An 18,446-nucleotide genomic window follows, 5' to 3' on the forward strand; every position below is an offset into this window, starting at 1 on the left:
ATGATAATATGCTAAGCCGTTGAAAGAAACAACCATTTTTTGTTAAAGGCAGAACAATATTGCCAATGAACTCTTCTTTTACTATTTTGTCCATGTAGCTATTTTTGTTTGTTAGTTTGTTGTTTGTAAGATACCTAACTGCTTGTGCTGAGCGTTTGCCCCTGGATAACTAAATACGTAAGCAGTTGTTGGGTCCCTGTTTCCAGTATCTTTATTTTTCTAAAACTTCTATCTCGGAATAAGAATTTTATGTAAAGGCGGACTTTTAAGAATGGTTAAACCATGTTGAAGCACAAACATAGTCACCAATTAAAGTAGACATATAACTAGTATGGGCAGCGCTTTGTAACTAATTCATATGTTGTGGATGTTGATTGCTTTTATCATTCGGTGTGATGCTTGAAGTCTCTTTGTACATGTTTAAACTCTCCCACACCGAGTCATCGTATTCTCAGATGCCTCCTGCTATTGTTCTGTGTGGCGTTTGAAGTCCGCTTGCATTTACTTATGTTGTGTTTATACCATACCTATGTAAATTTCCCTTGCTCTCTTAATTCTATTTGGCGTTTCAAGTTGCTTCATATTAATTGATGATGCGGTTTAAAAAAATGCACATGTTTAAACTTTCCCACGCTTCTTAGACGCCACACATTTCTCTTCCATTTTCCACGAGTATCACAACTTTAATTCAACGAATGGCTAGTTTAAAATGGTAGCTAGTTGTCATACATGCAAAAAAATTATAATGAAACATGGGGGACAACCTAATTCATTGGCGAGTTGCTCTAAAAATTATGTGAAATTACTATATTCTAAACATATATTATGCCCATCATTAAACAATTGTACACTGTTTTCTATCTGTTAATGAAATCAACATGGTGCATGCCTTGCACCGTGAACAGAAAATTATATGTTTTACACATGTACCACTAACATGATCTTTCTTGACCCACCCACCCCACTCTCAAGGGGGCGGAATGGAAGAAAAATATCCTTTCAATAGATTAATAATTGGGAAGCTTCAAAGTTAATAAAATTAACTTGCATATGTATATGTGTAATGGTGAAATTAATTAAATACTCCAGTAGCAACACATAACAAAAAGAAACCACTTACATTCTCAGATTGAAAAAGGGCCTATCTCTGCCTCCTCTCCTCCTCCCCAGCGATCTCGTTGCACCAGATCAGTGGACGACGCCTTTGTCATTGCCCAACAATATAGAAATATCATCTTTCTATCATTGCACTCCCGTTCAGAATCATATGAATCCTCTCCTCGATGTTTGTCTTCTCACAGATCTGCAACGCAAGCTTGCGCCTCTCCTTGGGCAGCTGCAGCCCCCGCTTTATCCTTTGCGCTCTCATCTATCATAGCTCGTTGGCGGCCTCCCTTTACGTCAGCAGACTCTGAGGTTCCATGGTTGTCCCCCAGATTGAAATTGAGGATTATACGAACTTCGAGCTTCACGTCCCTCAAACCATGCCTGAGATAGGGGTCAATAACAGGGAAGGATAGTCGCTAAGAGTGGGGGTAGAATGCCAGTGAAGGGAGCGGTATGGTCTTCGATGACGTCACGTCGTGGAGGTCTCGAGGGTGATGGGTGAAGGCGGGGGAGAGGTGAGTCATGGGAGCGCTCTCTTAGAGCATCTCTAACAGCAGCCCTTTATAGGGCAACCACTTTGGGTGTTATAGGGTTGTCCTATTTCTATTTTAGGGCATAAAAATGGCAGCTGCTTTTCCAGCAGATCAAGATAGGGCACTGCACTGCTCCAATGGCTGCCCTATATAGGGCACGGCTGCGACCAAACTACCTCCATATTTTATATATGTTTGCACATATATATCAACAAAAAATATGATAAATAAGCTAAAATAAATCAAACAAATAATAGTTCAATAGTACTTAATTATTACACAAATGGTTCAACAAGTTGCTCACAAATCATCATACACCAACAAGTTTCATCACATAGAAACACATAAATCAAGTGCATGACTTTGATCTTTGCCTTCCATACCATGCCCACCACTCCTCCATTAGATCTTTGTGAAGATCTATGTGCACATCAACGTCACGAATGTCGTGGTAGGCATCCAAGAAGCGCTCAATCCGGTCTCCACCTCTCCTAGGACACACCGGACGTCCCATCAACTCATAGGTGCCATAGACCACATTCTGGCCACGCTCATCTTGTATAATCATGTTATGCATGATTATACATGCAGTCATGATATACCAAAGCATCTCTTGATCCCAAAACCTCGCGGGTCCCGTGACAATAGCAAATTAGGCTTGCAGAATCCCAAATGCCCTCTCCACATCTTTCCTTGCCGCCGCTTGAGCACTATGAAATTCACATTCTTTTTTACCTTCAGGGGAAACTATGGGCTTCATAAATGTAGCCCACTACGGATAGATACCATGTGCGGTTGTTGGCTTGGAACTCCACATGTGTTGACTGACCGGCAGCAACCTTGGCAAACAGAGGAGATCGTTGAAGAACATTCTGGCCACAGTTCTTCCACCTCCAATGTATACAATTTATGGAGCCATGTTTCGGTTTCTTCCTCTTGTGCAAAAGCAGAATCAAAGCAATCTATTCCTCCTCCTCCAAATCATACTCCTCTTTGAATAAATCATCAAATAAATCCATCTACAAGTAAAAAACATCTATTAAAATTCTAATCTTAGACAAAATGAAAAAACAAAAATTGAGGGGGACATTACCTCAAACACCTTCAGTTCAGCCAACCCGGTGGGGTGGCAGTGAAGTCGTCGGTCTGGCCGCAGCTAGCCCATGCAACCGTCATAGGGAGTTGCTGGCGCCGTGGGGACCGTGTTCGAGCGACAGCGAGGTAGCGGCGGCCGCGAATCGATGGCGGAGGACCAATTTCGGGCGCGTCGGCACACATGCGATTCCGGTCACCGGCGGCAAGAATCCGGCGACCTAGGACTGCTGCAGGGTCATGCGGTGGACGGTCGGCGGTCGTTGGATGGTGGTGCGGTCTACCGGTAGCGGATTTGTGCGGGGCGGTGGAGCAGTGTTGCGCTGGGGCGGGACCGTGAAATGTCCGGTTGGCGATTAGCTGCGCGCGCGTGGGGTTGGAATTTGGGGCAGACCCTTTGCTGCCCTAAATACACATCAGTTTGCTATATTTCAGGGTAGTGACCTAAATTTTTTTTGGCCACTCACCTATTTAGGGCAGCCGTTCGAGACCGTTTTTGGTCGTTTTCTGCCCTATAACGCCCTGTAAAGGGTTGCTGTTAGAGATGCTCTTAGTAATAACTCCGCTCTGGTAGCTCCTTTTTAGGGTAAATTGTGCCACACCATATAACCTCGATTGTAGTAATATCAACATAATTTTTTTTAAATCTGCGCTCTTAGTTTTGTGTAATGTTTCCGGTCGTTTTGCGTTAATTAATGATGTGTTTTAAAATATACATGTTTAAACTTTCTGACGCTTCTTAGAGGTCACACGTCCTCAGTCGATGCTTTATACCTTGTCGCTCTCATCCACTTTAGCTCGTCGGTGACCTCCCTCACTGTCAACGGCTTCGGAGGCTCCATGGCTGTCCCTAGATCGAAATTGTAGATTAGCCAAAGAGTGAATTCCACTTTTTACCCCCTAGTTATGCATTTTTGACGCTAGTTACCCCATTTAATGAAAAATTGTCTATATTGCCAATTTTAAAAAGGCTAGACCCTATTTTTCTTATACATGTCATTTGGAAAAGTGTGGGGCTGATGAATGAGACTCACAAATATCAGGACACTGACTAGGAATGGGCCATATGGTGAATAAAAGGATGGGCACTATCGTCGATGACGCTCCCTGATATTTTCATATTTTGACGAACAACATAGACCTAACATGCTGGGCTATTCTAACGAAACATGTAGAATGTCAAAATTGGGCAAAACCTTGTTTAAAATTTAATATATAGTGAATTTCTGATTTTACTTCACTAAATGGGGTAATAAGGGTCATAAATGCACAACTATGAAGTAAAAAAGTGTAATTCACTCTTAGCCAAACTCTGAGCTTCCCTCCCCCCTCCCCCGAGATAGGGGCCAATAAAAGGAAGGAGAACCTCTAAGATTGGGATAGAATGTCACGCAACGGAGCCATGTGGTCTAGGGTGGTAGGTGAAGGCGGGGGAGAGGCGAGTCACATGAGCGCACATATGAGTAATGTCACTCATCTAGCCCATTTTTAGGGTAAATCGTGCCACACCACATAGGCTCAATTGTAACGTCATCATACCATGTTTAAAATTTCCCTGTGCTCTTAGTTCTTTATGATGTTTCAAGTCGCCTTGTATTAATTGATGATGTGTTTTAAAATGCACATGTTTAAACTTTTCCGCACTTCTGGGAGGTCACATGTCTGCAGTCGCCGCTTGAAACCTTGCCGCTCTAATCCGTTGTAGCTCGTTGGTGATCTCCCTCACCGTCAGCGGCCTCAGAGGCTCCATGGCTGGTCCCCATATCAAAATTGAGGATTAGCTGAACTTTGAGCTTCTCGCCCCTTCCATCACGCCTGAGATAGGGGCCGATAACATGGTAGGAGAGCTGATAAGAGTGTGGGGTAGAATGCTGGTGAAATGAGCAGTGTGCTCTCCAGTGAGGTCATGTTGTGGAGGGTGATAGGTGGAGGCGGGGGGAGGCGAGTCACGGGAGTGCTCATATGAGTAACTACACTCCCCTAGCTTCCATTTTAGGGTAAATCGTGCCACGTCACATAGGCTCGCTTGAGATAACATCATCATACCTATTTAAATTTTCCCGCGCTCTTAGTTCTCTACTACCATGTTTCACGTCATCTTGTATTAATTAGTGAAACATTTAAAATGTAAGGTTTAAACTTTCTTCCCGTGCTTTTTAGAGGCCACGTGTTTGCAACCGCCGCTTTATACCTTGCCACTCTCATCTGTTGTAGCTCGTCGGAAACCTTCCTCTCTATCATTGGCCTCCGAGAGGCTTCATGGTTGTCACCCATCGAATCGAGGACTAGCCAAACTTTGAGCTTCTTGTCCCTCCTGTTGCGCCCGGGGTAGGGGTTATCGAGGAAGGGAACAGGTAAGAGTGCATGGTATTATGCCGAGAAAGTGAGTGGTGTGGTCTCTGGTGAGGTCTTGTCGTGGAGGTTGGTAGGTGGAGGTGAGTCATGGGATCGCTCATGTGAGTGCCTTCGCTCCGTTAGCTCTTTTTTTAGTAGGGTAAATCGTGCGACGCCACATAAGGCAATCATATTGCAATAACATTATCATACTTATTTAAATTTTCGATGCTCTTAGTTCTCTACTATGTTTCAACTGGTTTTGTATTAATTGATGATGCATTAAAATGTACAAATTTAAACTTTCCCGCGCTTTTTAGAGGTCACACGTCCACATTTGTTGCTTTATACGTTATCGCTCTCATCCGTTGTAGCTCCTTCTAGACCCCCCCCCCCCCACCACCACCACCACCACTACCACCACCAACGGCCTCCTAGGCTTCATGTTTGTCCCCCAGATTCAAAATTGAGGATTACCCAAACTCTAAGCTTCCCGTCCCTCCCGTCACGGCTGGGATAGGGGACGATAACAGGGAAGGGGAACGCGTAAGAGCGCATGATAGAATGTCAAGGAAGGGAGCAATGTGGTCTCCGGTGAGATTATGTCGTGAAGGGTGGTAGGTGGAGGCGGGGGGAGATGCGAGTCACGGGGGCGCTCATGTGAGTAACTCCACTCCGGTAGTTCCTTTTCTTGTCGGGTAAATCGTGCCGCGTCACATAGGCTCCATTGCGATAACGTCATTGTACCAATTTAAAGTTTCCCGCGCCCCTAGTTGTGTGTGGCGTTTCAAGTCGCTATCAGTCGAAAATGTAGCAATCACCTCAACAAACCCCCTCTGCTTGTATATGTAAAATAACAATAATATGCATAATGAAAGTAAAAAAACTATATATACATAATGGTGAAAATAGTAGAATTAAATGCTGGTGGCAGATAGTTACAAAAATAAAAGCACCGGGGGTGAAATTGAAAAGAGGGCTTATCTCTGCCCTCTCCTCCTACTTTAAATGTTGCCCAATTTCTCATTGCTTCTCTTGTCTGTCTTATTAGTGAGAAAAATGGCAACTTTTGCTTTCTAAATCTCACCTTCTCCCCTCTCTCTCTCTCTCCTCCTTCCTTCCTTCCTCCATTACTCCCTCTCCTCTCCTCTCCACCCTCTTTCTTCTCTCTCTCTCTCTAAAGGAGCAGAAGAAGAGAGCGAGTAGAAAGACAGACGAACACCGACCGAGAATTTTCTTTTTTACTTGATTGATTGACGGGCAGTGGAAAATTGTTTCCCTTGTGGATCTGAATGATACTAGATTCGTTCATAAGAGTTGTTGAATCTGCCCTCTTTATTTGCTAAAAAAGGAGGAGAATTTTGCTTTGCTTCCGCTTTGGTTTTTGTTCGTCCGCTAGCTGTTTGGTTGCTGGTTGAAGATGGTGAAGAAGGAAGGACCTTGTTACCATTGCGGAACCATGAGTGAGCTCCTCTTCTTCTTTTGAACAAATCTTAAATTTCTCTGATTGTTTGTTTCTCTTCCGGTTGTGCATCTGGTCTCTGATGAAACCATCGGAACGGAATTCCAGGGTTTCGAATCAAATCTTGCTTCTTGTTCCAGGGTTTGTTGCAGTCTGAGATTCGCCGAATTATCCCAAACATCCACCATAATTCTGCCTGCGCCGCTTTCAAGTCTGAACTAAAAGTCTCAACATTCAGACAGACAGACAGACAGACTTGTGTGCGGATGCAGTTACTGAAAATGCTTAATGTCTGTCAGTCAGGGGTAGCACAGAAGCTGAGTCTCTGCTGCCACTCCTGTCTCACTGAAACTCAACTGAACTCATCACCTGCATTTGATGCAGTTATTCAGAGTTGAATGCAGTATGCTTTCTAGTACGTATGTACTAACAGTTGAAAACAAACAATACCTGAATGAAAGAAAGAAAAAGGAAAAGAGATATCTGCTCTTGCCAATCATCAGATATTCAGAATTCCCTATTTGCTGCACTCACCTAAAATTCTTAATACAGTACTAGGGTTCAACTGAACTCAATTTTATTCTGTGCTGCTCCCTTTCACTGAAACTCAGCACCAACTATGTATGCAGTTCGATAGGCCTCATCTTGTACAACAGTTGAAAATAAACAATACCTGAAACAAGTATGCAGTTTCACTATGTATGTGATGATCTTACTGCCTCAAAATTCTAAATCTTTGTGGTGCAAGCTCCTGTCCTGATGGACCCACTACCAATCAACAATATTACACAGATTCTTGGCTATCTGTTTTGTACTCTACTTCTTGTTGCTCATGGATACTGCTGCTGCTGCTGCTGATACAGGGAGTCCTCTTTGGCGACACGGGCCACCGGAGAAGCCAGTGCTCTGCAATGCGTGTGGGACAAGATGGAGGACAAAGGGTACATTGGATAATTACACACCAGCGCGTCGTCCCGAAGATGCGGAAGCGGAGACGAAACAACCCAAGAAAAGGCCCATCCGCAGAATGGCAAAGAAAAAACCATCTTTAGGAACCATGCTAGGGGATGCTGACACAAGCAATCCATCTGGTTTTGGTTCAGCGGTATCGTATTCAGGTACTTTTGTGTAAACATTCTATTTTTCTATACAAACACGTATAGGTAGTTTAGTTTTGTGCTCCACACTACCACTACCCTTGCTGTCAGGAGCCACTTTTAAGTAACTCATTCCTTTGTTACAGTGCTATTATTATCATTTGATATATAATACGCATTCCTTCGATGAAGTGATATTATTATTATCACTTTACCACATCATAAGCATCAGTTTGTGCTTATGCTGATGTTTGGTTTTCTTGTATCGTTAAAATTCAGGTTCAGCGCAATCACATGCTCGGGAGTCACCGGTACCATCAAGAAAAAAGACTTTTGTCCGTCGTCGTAAGCTTTCAGTGGTAGAAACGCTTGCAGAGGATCTCAACTCCATAATGCACGAAGAGAAGTTATGTTCTGGTTCAGGGGTTCGTACCATTCCAGGATCCTCGGAGGAAGACCTGATTTATCATAGAAAAAGTCCTGCTGGATCCTTTGAGATTGGTTATGGAAGCATGCTTCTTAGACATCCTGCAGATAGCAAGTCATACATTACAAGTGGATCCTATTCATATCCAGGGCCTGCCTCATTTGGTCTGCATAGTGGAAGAAATAAAGCGAGCAACTCAAATGCCGCATCTGAGAAGCTAATGTGCTCGCCGATGCGGGCGCATGAGAGTGCTAGGAGGTACTTTACACCCTTGTTAGCATAAAATGTGTGCTACCATCTGTCGACATTCGATACTAATTCAAAGAAGTTATTGTGGTGTGAATCAAGAGCATCTAAAATGGTTTTTTTGTTGTTGTTGTTGGTATTTCTATTTTTGCAGGGATAGACCTGATTATCCGAAGCAGCGTATCCTGGAAAATATGGATTCAGCTTTAGTTTCGGTACCTGTAGAGGTACCCTATCTGACCTAAGAATGCAGCTTTTTCGTTTTCTATTGATGACTAGTTTGGATTTCCAAGCTGAGTGGTTTTGTATATCTCTTTTTGTTAGGACAATTACAGCAAGAAAGTAGGAGGAAGAGGAAATGCCGGGGGCGCTTTCAGAGGCCCTACCAAGTCCAGCATGAGGTCTCTCAAAAGACCTCATGAAAGCCAGCAGCAAAGCTTCACAGGTCAGCAATCTTGGTTCCTCTACTTGTGCACTTGCATATATAGTATCTACTCCCTCCGTTCTTAAATATAGGTCTTTTTAGAGATTACACTACGGACTACATACGGATGTATATAGACATATTTTAGAGGTATAGATTCACTCATTTTGCTCCGTATGTAGTCCGTAATGGGATCTTTGAAAATATTTGTATTTAAGAACGGAGGGAGTAGTAGATATCTTGTTGTTGTTGCAATTTCTGGTGTTCTGCTTACTACAATTAACATGGAGATATCTTGTGATTTTGTATCTTTTGTGAAGATGTAGAAGTGAGAGAAGGAAGCATGAAGAAGGCTTGTTCTAGATTTGGGGCTATGGCTTCTTCTCAGTTGAGAATGCCGAAATCTGGCAATGCAGCAGCGGCAGCACTTAACCACTTCATGTTACCCCCAGCAGCCAAGTTAACATCCATGCTCGCCCCTCCCAACAAGAATTGTGATCAAGACTCGCTGCTGCTGGAGGTTCCTCGCAACGCGCGGCCCCCGCAGGCAGAGTTTCTTCGCTGCTGCCCTCCACCATCTGGGCTCAGCACTGCATCGTCCCTGACCGCAGCCTCGCCTCCGACCTACCAATCCCAGCTCCGCTAGCGATCAGCTTTGATTAGTACCCGGCTTGATCATCATCGTCGTACCGATCGATCTGCGAATGAAGTATGTGTTGTTGTGGTGTAGCATTTGTATGGCTGGAGAAATTGTAGCTTGTATTATAGCTGTATGTGTGTATGGGGAAAATTGGTTCCTCTCAGGTCAAATTAAATTAAGTTAAATTAAATTATGATACTAGTCTGCCTATCATTGCCAGCAAAAAATAAAGTGGTTTTTAAACATTTCGGAATTTGGATCTTTTAGTTTGTATGTCGTTGCTTTGGCTTCGTTTGGTTTGTATGCCGTGGTGGCTTCGTTTGTTTTCTATGAAAAATAAAAAAATAAACTCTTTTTATTTTTTTAGAGTATTTTTTAGCTGGCTGGGAGAAATGGTAAGTCTAACTTGCATTGTAGAGCTTTTCTATCACGGGAAGAAACAACAACTAGTTTGCAGTCCAATGCTTGAAGAGCTGCCAAAAACTAGGTTGTCTCTCATTCTCGGGATTTATTTATTAATTAATTAACATACTAGTTTGCCTCTTACCTCCCGTAAACAATAAGGTGCCGCAAATCTTTGTGAATTTGGGTGCACTTATTATTCTGCCAAAAACTTAGAAAAAATAGAGAGAGGAGAGGATTTCTGCAGTTCAGAGTTAGTACCCTTTTTTCTTAGAAGAGTAGTAGGCTGAGCTGAAGAGCCCACTTTGACTACGGCCCAGCAATACAAACAAATCCCCAAGCGCGGGAAGATGGACGACCAACCAGCCGTGGGCCACCCCCCCTCAGGCCAACCGGCCCCAGCAAGCAAGCGAGTAGTAGGTTGTGTCTTTTTCTTTTTTTTTAAAAAAAAATTATTATTATTATTAGGGATTAGTGAGGAGGGATGGATTCTTCAAATTTTCTTAACTTGTTTTCAGATAAGCACATTAGTCAACTTTTTTCCTGTGTTTTACTTTTAGTCCAAAAAAATTATGTAGTAGAGTAATTGCCGGGTAAACATATCGCAGAGTTAAGATGCACCAAAAAATATTCCACACATAGGAGTATACAACATCTCTTTAGAGACGCACGCACGGCAACTCTCTCACGTTTTATTCAGTTACAGAAAATTTACTACAATCGTACAAAATAGAAACTGATCGATACACGCTTCTCTTTTCAATGGGAAATAATATATATAGATGGGATAAATTAATTAAACTGCACAAAGGGAGAAGCAAGAATGCATGGACAGATAGATGGATAGAGACAGAGAGACCAGGCATGCAGTAAACATCACAATTTCCTTTCATCCCGGCACATGCCATGTATGAAATTACTGAAAGAATCACAAATTTCTTACTGTACGGTAAAAAATAATAATTAACAGACCAGTATTAATTACTTTTTTTAGAAAAGAAGAAAGACCTCCGCTGAGCGACGCATGCAATCATTTTATTAATTATTCACAAAGATCTTACAAAGTAATACATCAGTAAGACATAAGTCATCGTTTAGACAACATATGTCGCTACTTCTATACAGTTGATGAAGGGATCAATGCTGATAGTCTGGACCTAATACCAAACAGACCTTGCAGCCAAACCTAACATCTAAGACCTGATGCCCCAACCAAGCCACCTGCCGGGTATGGGGCATCCACCGGTCCAGCGCACACTCAAAGGTCGCCGCCGCCGACTGCCATCAATCCATCTTCAGAACTGTACTGACGCATCCACCTTGCCCGGTCTAGCTGCCGTCGGCGCCACCACGACTCCAGACAGCGTCGCCCTCCTGCGCGAGTCCATCCTCGCACATCAGACGCCTAATCACCAGGGCGCCACGCCATCGAGATCCGTCGCCTTCAATGTGCAGGATGAAGCACCGCTCCACCGAAGAAAACATCTACTGGTCCCGAACCCACGTACACCTCCAAGAATGACGCCCCCAAGAGGGAGACAACACAAGCGCGCCGCCGTCTTCTGATCTATCGATCTAGGGTTTCCCCCGGAGGTAGCAGATAGTGGTCTAGAACTTCTCCTCGGCGATGCCTTCAAGAAGGGAACGACGTCGTAGAGCGTCGCCATCGCCGGCCTTGGCATCTAGCCAAGAGCAGGTTTTCACCCACATCTGTTCGGAAAACTCCATCCAGCTTCTTGTGCACGGGTCGCCGCCTTCTCTGCTGGAGACTAGATCAAAGGATCCAGCCGCCTGAACGGCCGAAGCACCACCACGGTGCCAAAGCAGCCCACACTGACTGGACTGCGATTGGGAAGACGGAGACTGCAAAGGTGACGCCTTAAAGAAGGTAACGACGCGTAGGCGCCGTCGTCACCTGCCACGACCGAAGTCGGATCACAGATTTCACCGGCAGCCGTCCGTCCCCACTCCATGCACAGCCAGCTGGCCGACCACCTCCGACGAAGAAGAAGGCCACCACCACCAAGCCTAGGGCCGGCGCCCCAGACATCCTCGTGTTGCAGATCAAGTCCATGAGCAGTGCACCGCTGACGGCGATTGAGATCGGTAGCACACCGAATCAGCCCGACTGAGTCAAGGCCAAATCTGTCGCTGCTAGTGCCGTCCTCCTACGCCGCCGCCGCACCACAGTCATGCTGCCGTCGATCTGCGTCACCGCCGCCAATCTGGCCGGAAAGGAGCGCCGCCGCACCACAGTCATGCTGTCGTCGATCTGCGTCACCGCCGCCGATCAGGCCGGAAAGGAGCGCCGCCTCCCAACGAGATCGAGATCCGAGGAGAAAACCGCCGCCGTCGCCACGCCACAAGGGCTTTGCCCTGTGACGCCCCGGGCGACGGCGGCGGAGGGGAGAGGAGGTCGGGGCGGCTGTAAGAGGAGGGCGGGGGCTCCCCGGTGCGGGGCGGTGCCACCGCACGGGGGAGGGGGGGGGGGGGCTGTAGGGGCGAGCCCAATGTTGAAATAATCTATCCAGTGTACACCCCAAAAAAAACAGATACGGCATGTCTTAAAGTCCGTTTGGATGTAGACATTGGGAGCCAGAATTGGATGTGGTAATTGGCATTGCCTGACCCGAATGCCCTTCTTCTTTTTAGATGGTCAACACATTCGTCCGTGGAATTGGGGCCCTCGCAAATAGGATAGTACACTGATGAAGAGAACGCCAATTCAATCGAAAACGGAGGCTCTGAACTCACACGCAAAAACAGAAAAGGGACTGATGAGATCGCGGTCAACGCACAATGAATTAAGTCGGCTAATAATCCCCAACTTGCGTTCCCAAGAGTACTCCCCTCTCCTCTTCGTCTTCTTCACAACGCAGACGCTGTTTCTCTTCTCTTTACAGATCCTAAATCAATCTTTAGTTCATCACTACTCCCTCCGTTCCGGTGTATAAGTATTTCTATCATAGTTCTAGGTCACCGATTTGAGAAATTAAATATGTACTATATGTCATGAAAAGTATATTATTAGATTTCTACACGGATGTAGTTTCTAAATATATATTGTTTGTCACATATGATCATAGTTTTAAATAGCCCCGCTATAGCCTTTTCAGCAGGGTGCCGCTAAATGGTATCATGTACAAATATGCCGCTATAGCCCGCTGTAGCTGATTTAGAGGCTCGTCGCTATTTGCCGTAGTCCGTTATTTAAAACATTGCATATGATACATATTTAGATAGTTAAATTATCGTCTTAAAACTACGCAAATGACTTATATACCGGGATGGAGGTAGTAGCACGCTAACATCTATTAATTTTTGGCAAATTACCCGACCGTTGCAATGGGCAGTGGAATAGGTAACGTCTGACTTCCAGTCTCCATATCTATTTATTTGGTTGGTGTTCTCTTCTTCTCAATTATCAAATCAGCAACTATTGCGCTAGCCTTGAGACTGCACTTATTTAGAAGTGGTGACAAATCCGACATTAATGGTAATGATTTATATGTTGAGTTAAAGTTACTCCAAGATTTCATTCCAAACGAAAAATATGGAACGTATTGACATTTGTATTTCTTTTGAAACGCTTGAATTGTTTTCCCTATGCAACTACTCCGCTTGTACTATTTCTGTATACATGCTTAGTGTGAATGATATTTTTTAACTCATTTTATAGCCAATCAATAACCACCTAGGTCTTAAAGAATTTGCATGCACGCCTTCTAAACCGTGACGGAGGGAGTACTCCGTTGTACTACTTCTATATGCATGCTTAGTGTGAATGCTAACTACTTCTATATGCATGCTTAGTGTGAATGCTATTTTTTAACTCATTTCACAGCCAATCAATAACCACCTAGGTCCTAGAGAATTTGCATGCACGTCTTCTAAACCGTGACGGAGGAGTATTACATTGATCGTCGCAATAACTATTACATTGGCGGAGAGAAGATTTTCTAAACTAAAGTTGTTAAAGTCCTATTTGCGGACTTAGTGGACTAGCTTTGAATGATAGCAATTGAAAATGACATCAACCGCATGACGATGTTGGAAAAGGCAAGTCTCCTCAAGGAGCACAAGCTTGATCGATCGAGGGCAAGAAAGAAGGCTGCCCCATGCTCCGAGATGCTGCTCCCGGCGGTGGAGCTCATGGAGATCGCCGCTGAGGGTGCGCCACCGCTGCCGCATAAGGATACTATGAACCAACTAGCCTCAAAGGAGAAAGCATCTTTTTTTCCTTTGTGAGTGGCATTTCCAGAGTCTAAAAATAGTGAAGTATGGTCAGATATAGCCCTCTGCATAGCACAAACCGTGACCAAAGGGAACTTCTGCTCCCAGTCAACACTCGTTAATACTCTATCCAATTTTTCAAAAGTCTGGTTATGTAGAGAATTGGCCCAAGTATATTTTCTACCGGAGAGTTCAATCTCCCGTAGATTTAGACTCTCTACGATCGTATTAAACATAAAAGGTCATCTACCATCGAAATTATCATTGCTTTTCTCATCCGCTCTCCTGATGATATTGAAATCCCCACCCACCACAAGTGGTAGATTTTCATCGCAAATTCTAACCAGATCAGCCAAGAAAGCTGGTTTATGCTCCGCTTGTGCGGCACCATAGATCGCTACTAGAGCCCATTGAAACCCATCTTCCTTGTTCCTAATTCTAAATTTTACCGTGAAGTCACCTAATATAACTTCTCGCAGTTGAAGTGTATTATATCTAACCCCAAGTAAGATCCCTCCAGACCTTCCTCTTGGAGGAAGACAGTGCCATTCAAAATCCACTCCCCCGGAAAGGGAGTTTAGAAAATGTGATGTGAAGTTGTCCCGCCCCGTCTCCATCAACGCGATGAAGTCAAGACTATGCTGTAACGTTGATTCTGCAAGGAACCTAATTTTAGCCAAGTCTCTCAGACCTCTGCTATTCCAAAAAAGTCCTTTCATATTTCATCATAAAAAAATTTAGCAGTCCTGAATCTAGCACTCCTACGAACAGCCGAAACTGGATAAACTCTTTGCCTCTTTGGCTTATCCGAAGCATACTCCTGGTCCATATAACCATGAGTATCTTTGGCCGTATCAGTAAGATGCGAATTAGTAATATTGGAATCATCAAACGCTACATGCGACTGTTTAGACTCCTCCTCAGGGACTAAGTTTTGACATAATAAATTTAATTCCCCCATATTTGATATCTCCTTATCAGTCATAGGTCTAACCGCTGCTATGTTTCGAATAATATCCAAAGCCCTATCAACTTCTAAGTCTAATAAGTCATTGATGGATTTTGAAACTTGTTGGCTAGTCTCACCCAAAGTCACCCCCACTGCCTTCGCATTATCTAGAATCTCTTGCGGAGTAAATGAAGAATAGAGTGTTCAGTATTAAAGGTCATACCTGTTGAATTATGAACCTCCTTCATTTTGGCCATACGCATCGCCCGTCCAATCTGCAAGTCATCCACATCTGGCTGAGACTGAACCCGTTGACTAGATCGTCTTTCCAGACCCATCGGTTTGGGAACGCCTCCAAATGCTATGACATCATCAACCGAGATCGGTCCCGACTCTGGTACAACGGCAGTAGGTACCTCCGTTCCTGCCATGGGCGTACCCTCCGTACAGACATCCACCACGTCGTCGGGCTGAGCAGCAAGAAGGGCTGCACCTGCCACTCCTGCGCTGGCAAGCGCGTCGACAGGAACAACCTGGGCCGCCGCTATAGCATGCTGAGGTACAGCAGCAACGCAGCCCTCCCCAGCATTAAAAACCTCATGCATGGCCAACTTGGGAATTGTCTCGCCAGCTCGTGCGGTAGCCACCGCACCGCCGCAGGCCAGCGCCGCAGCCTCAACATGAGTCGGTCCATGTACTAATACTCCTCCAAAACTTGCAACCGAAGATGGCAGTTCAAACACTGGTACAACACCGCATTGCAGACCCTCATGTGTCGACTCCTCGACCCCAGCAGGGGCAGCTGCATGGCCAATAAAGGCTGCTGATTTGTTCGCAAGCCGCTGCGAACACAAATCGGCAACCTGCGGCTGTCCGGTTGGGTGACCGAGCCCATCAGCAGTACATACCTCCATAAGTCCAGCGCTAGCCGACGTAACAGGTGCACCAGGCACAATAGGAAGCGTAGTCGACGTAGCCTTAGCTCCGAGCAGATACTCCTCCAACGACAGCGGTTTCAGCGCAGAGTTAGACTGCACGCTTCCCTTGAAAATCCTGGAAGTCTTCCCCGCAAATCTCGGCAGTCTAGGCGACTCCGCCCGAGAACCAAATTTTGCTGGCGCGGAGGCGGGATCAAAAGCACCAAACCGCAAATCCATGTGCACAATAGTGTTGTTTGGACCAGTATCATTACCAGGATGAGGCTGGTTTTGCTGTGGAGTAGCAGTGTGTTTAGGGAAATCATTGGAACCTGTGTCTTTTGACCCCTCTGCATTATCTTTGGAACCACTGGCATCATCAGCATCAGTCATATGAGTATCTTTATCAGAGTCAGGGACATCAAAAAGTGTAGGACTCTCAATCTCCAATTGGAGGGTGTATCTCATCCCTTCAAAGGTCCAAACAACCTCATCTGCAACTAGTTCAATATCTAGTACACTAACCAGCATCCTGGCAACACCTTTGGCTCTAGTATAAACCATATCCACCTCTTCAGTTTTACCAATAAGCGAGCCCAAACTCCATGTCACCTGAAAATCGTTGGTCGCTCTGGATGGAGCTCCTGCAAAGTACACCCAGATCTGGAGTAGAGGTCTTCCCTTAGGCTCTTCGCCTTTCCAGGCATCAAACTCAAGCACAATACTCGTACTAGCAACCCTGCACATCCCAAACTTAAGCAGGCGGGCTAGATCCTCCTTTATAGGAAAGACAACCTTGAAGACATTATCCGCTATCAAAACCGGTTCCCACCGGAAGGTTGAAGAGACTAGCTCCTTAAGTTGCTGCACTATCTGCTCCACAGTGAGCACCCCCCTAGTCACCGTGACCATACCCGTGAAGCCAACATCAGGGGCATGAATGTTTGCAGTAGCCGCCGGTGACTCAAAAAACATCAAGTCTTGACTAGAAACAGCATAAATAGTGACGACTGGCAAAGGCCCAATCGTAAGAGGACACTTAGCGGCACCATGCGTAGGCTTCGAGCAGTACACGCATAACTCTGCCTTACACTCCGAGACGAAGTGTCCTGTCTCACTGCACCGGTAGCACACCATCTTCTCTTTTTTACGTGCCCACTTAGACGGTCTCTCAGGCCCATCTCCCTTGGCACCCACCAAGCTCTGATCAGCCACTGAGCAAACCGTCGCTTCCTTGACCGTTTCCATCACGGTCCCCAAGGAAGAAATAGGGTCAGCAGACTGCTCAGGAGCAGCCATGGGTGGTCTAGGCTTCCTACCACCGCCTCTGCCAATCCAATTTTGCCTAAAACCTCCTCTCTTCGGATGCGTAGGTCCCGAAGGTCCCGGAACGAACTGCCCCGGAGGAGCATTGAAACCATTGCCTGCATTCCCATTGTTTTGCCAGGTCTGTCCTTGACCACCTCTAGCAGAGGCACCCCCTCGATGGTACCCCTCACCATAGCCGCAGACACCATCGTCGCCCCATCTACCGTGCTGCTTGTTCGCGTAGGACGACTCCCTCGCCTGCACTGCTGCACCACTGGGCATGCTCCCATTGTTCGCAGGAACATGGGCCTTTCCTTGCTGAATCGAAACCGTCGCTGGGACAGCCTTCCCTGGCTGCGCAGCAACCGTCGGCGATGGCTTAGCCACTGGCGGGTTACCCTGCCCTGTCTGCTGCCCCGAGTGCCGCTGGAGAGGCGGTGGCTTGGAGCCCCGACCCGCCATAACAGACCCAGCAGGAGCGACAGGCGACGGGATCCTGGTTGCTCTGCCTGATCCCAGCGGTGGGAAGCCTGGTTTTGATGAACGAACCCTAGTTCGTGGCGGCTGAAAACATCTGGCGTGAGAAAGCTCTTCCGCAATACCGCTGCTCGTTGTCAGGACACACGAGACTCCCTGGTCTGGTGCGTCTTGGGCCAAATACCCCAACGAAACCGAGTCCAGGTCAGCTTGTAGAACCGAAACCGATAAGTCCTGGGCCATATACCCAGCTATATGCATTTGAGACTTCCTGGAAACCAATGCCACCTCAGGCCCATTATCCTTCAGCACATTTAAAAAGTTTGCCCGAAAATCCCGCACTGATTCCGCGCCCGTAGGCCGCGAATTCCGCTGGAAACCCGGGATCAGCGTCGTTACCGATCGCTGATGAACCCTGCGGGCGTGGTGTTCGTGCTTGGGACCTTTTATCCAACAATTAGGTGTGATGAAATCTGATAACGAAATAGGATTCCGAACTACCTTTGGGATCGGCCCAATCCAAGGCTTCCGAGCAGGAAGCTCCATCTTCTTCCTCGCCAGAACGGGATCACGGCGCGTCTTGCATTCCTGGAGCTCCTCCATGGACGGGGAAGGTGTGCATGGTGACGAAGGTGCTGATGCCTCCGAATGCTCCTCTTCGACATGGGATGAAACACCATCTTGCCGCGAGCCTGATGCTTCGACGGTCTGTGATGCCTCGGCAACATGAACCTCCGCCTCGTCGTCAACCTCGTCCCTATCTGCAATAACCCAAAATCTACCTCCAAAACGAGGTGG

At 46.0% G+C, this 18,446-nt stretch overlaps 2 protein-coding genes and 1 pseudogene across 2 annotated transcripts; 2 read left to right on the forward strand and 1 right to left on the reverse strand.

Moving 5' to 3' along the window:
* Positions 1-6,243: 6,243 nt before the first annotated feature.
* LOC123428983 (GATA transcription factor 26-like) lies at positions 6,244-8,595 on the forward strand. Its single transcript, XM_045113053.1, has 5 exons — positions 6,244-6,529; positions 7,392-7,646; positions 7,905-8,310; positions 8,453-8,525; positions 8,578-8,595. Exons 1-5 carry the CDS (start codon positions 6,487-6,489, stop codon positions 8,593-8,595), a joined length of 795 nt encoding a protein of 264 aa, XP_044968988.1. The 5' UTR covers positions 6,244-6,486.
* On the forward strand, positions 8,539-9,606 carry LOC123431374. Its single transcript, XM_045115180.1, has 2 exons — positions 8,539-8,743; positions 9,043-9,606. The coding sequence occupies exons 1-2, from the start codon at positions 8,695-8,697 to the stop codon at positions 9,366-9,368; spliced, it is 375 nt and encodes a 124-aa protein (XP_044971115.1). The 5' UTR covers positions 8,539-8,694; the 3' UTR covers positions 9,369-9,606.
* Positions 9,607-15,318: 5,712 nt separating this feature from the next.
* On the reverse strand, positions 15,319-16,256 carry LOC123431373 (annotated as a pseudogene).
* Positions 16,257-18,446: the final 2,190 nt, after the last annotated feature.

This window comes from Hordeum vulgare, chromosome 2H (genome assembly GCF_904849725.1).
Source record: "Hordeum vulgare subsp. vulgare chromosome 2H, MorexV3_pseudomolecules_assembly, whole genome shotgun sequence".
NCBI classification, from domain to species: Eukaryota; Viridiplantae; Streptophyta; class Magnoliopsida; order Poales; family Poaceae; genus Hordeum; species Hordeum vulgare.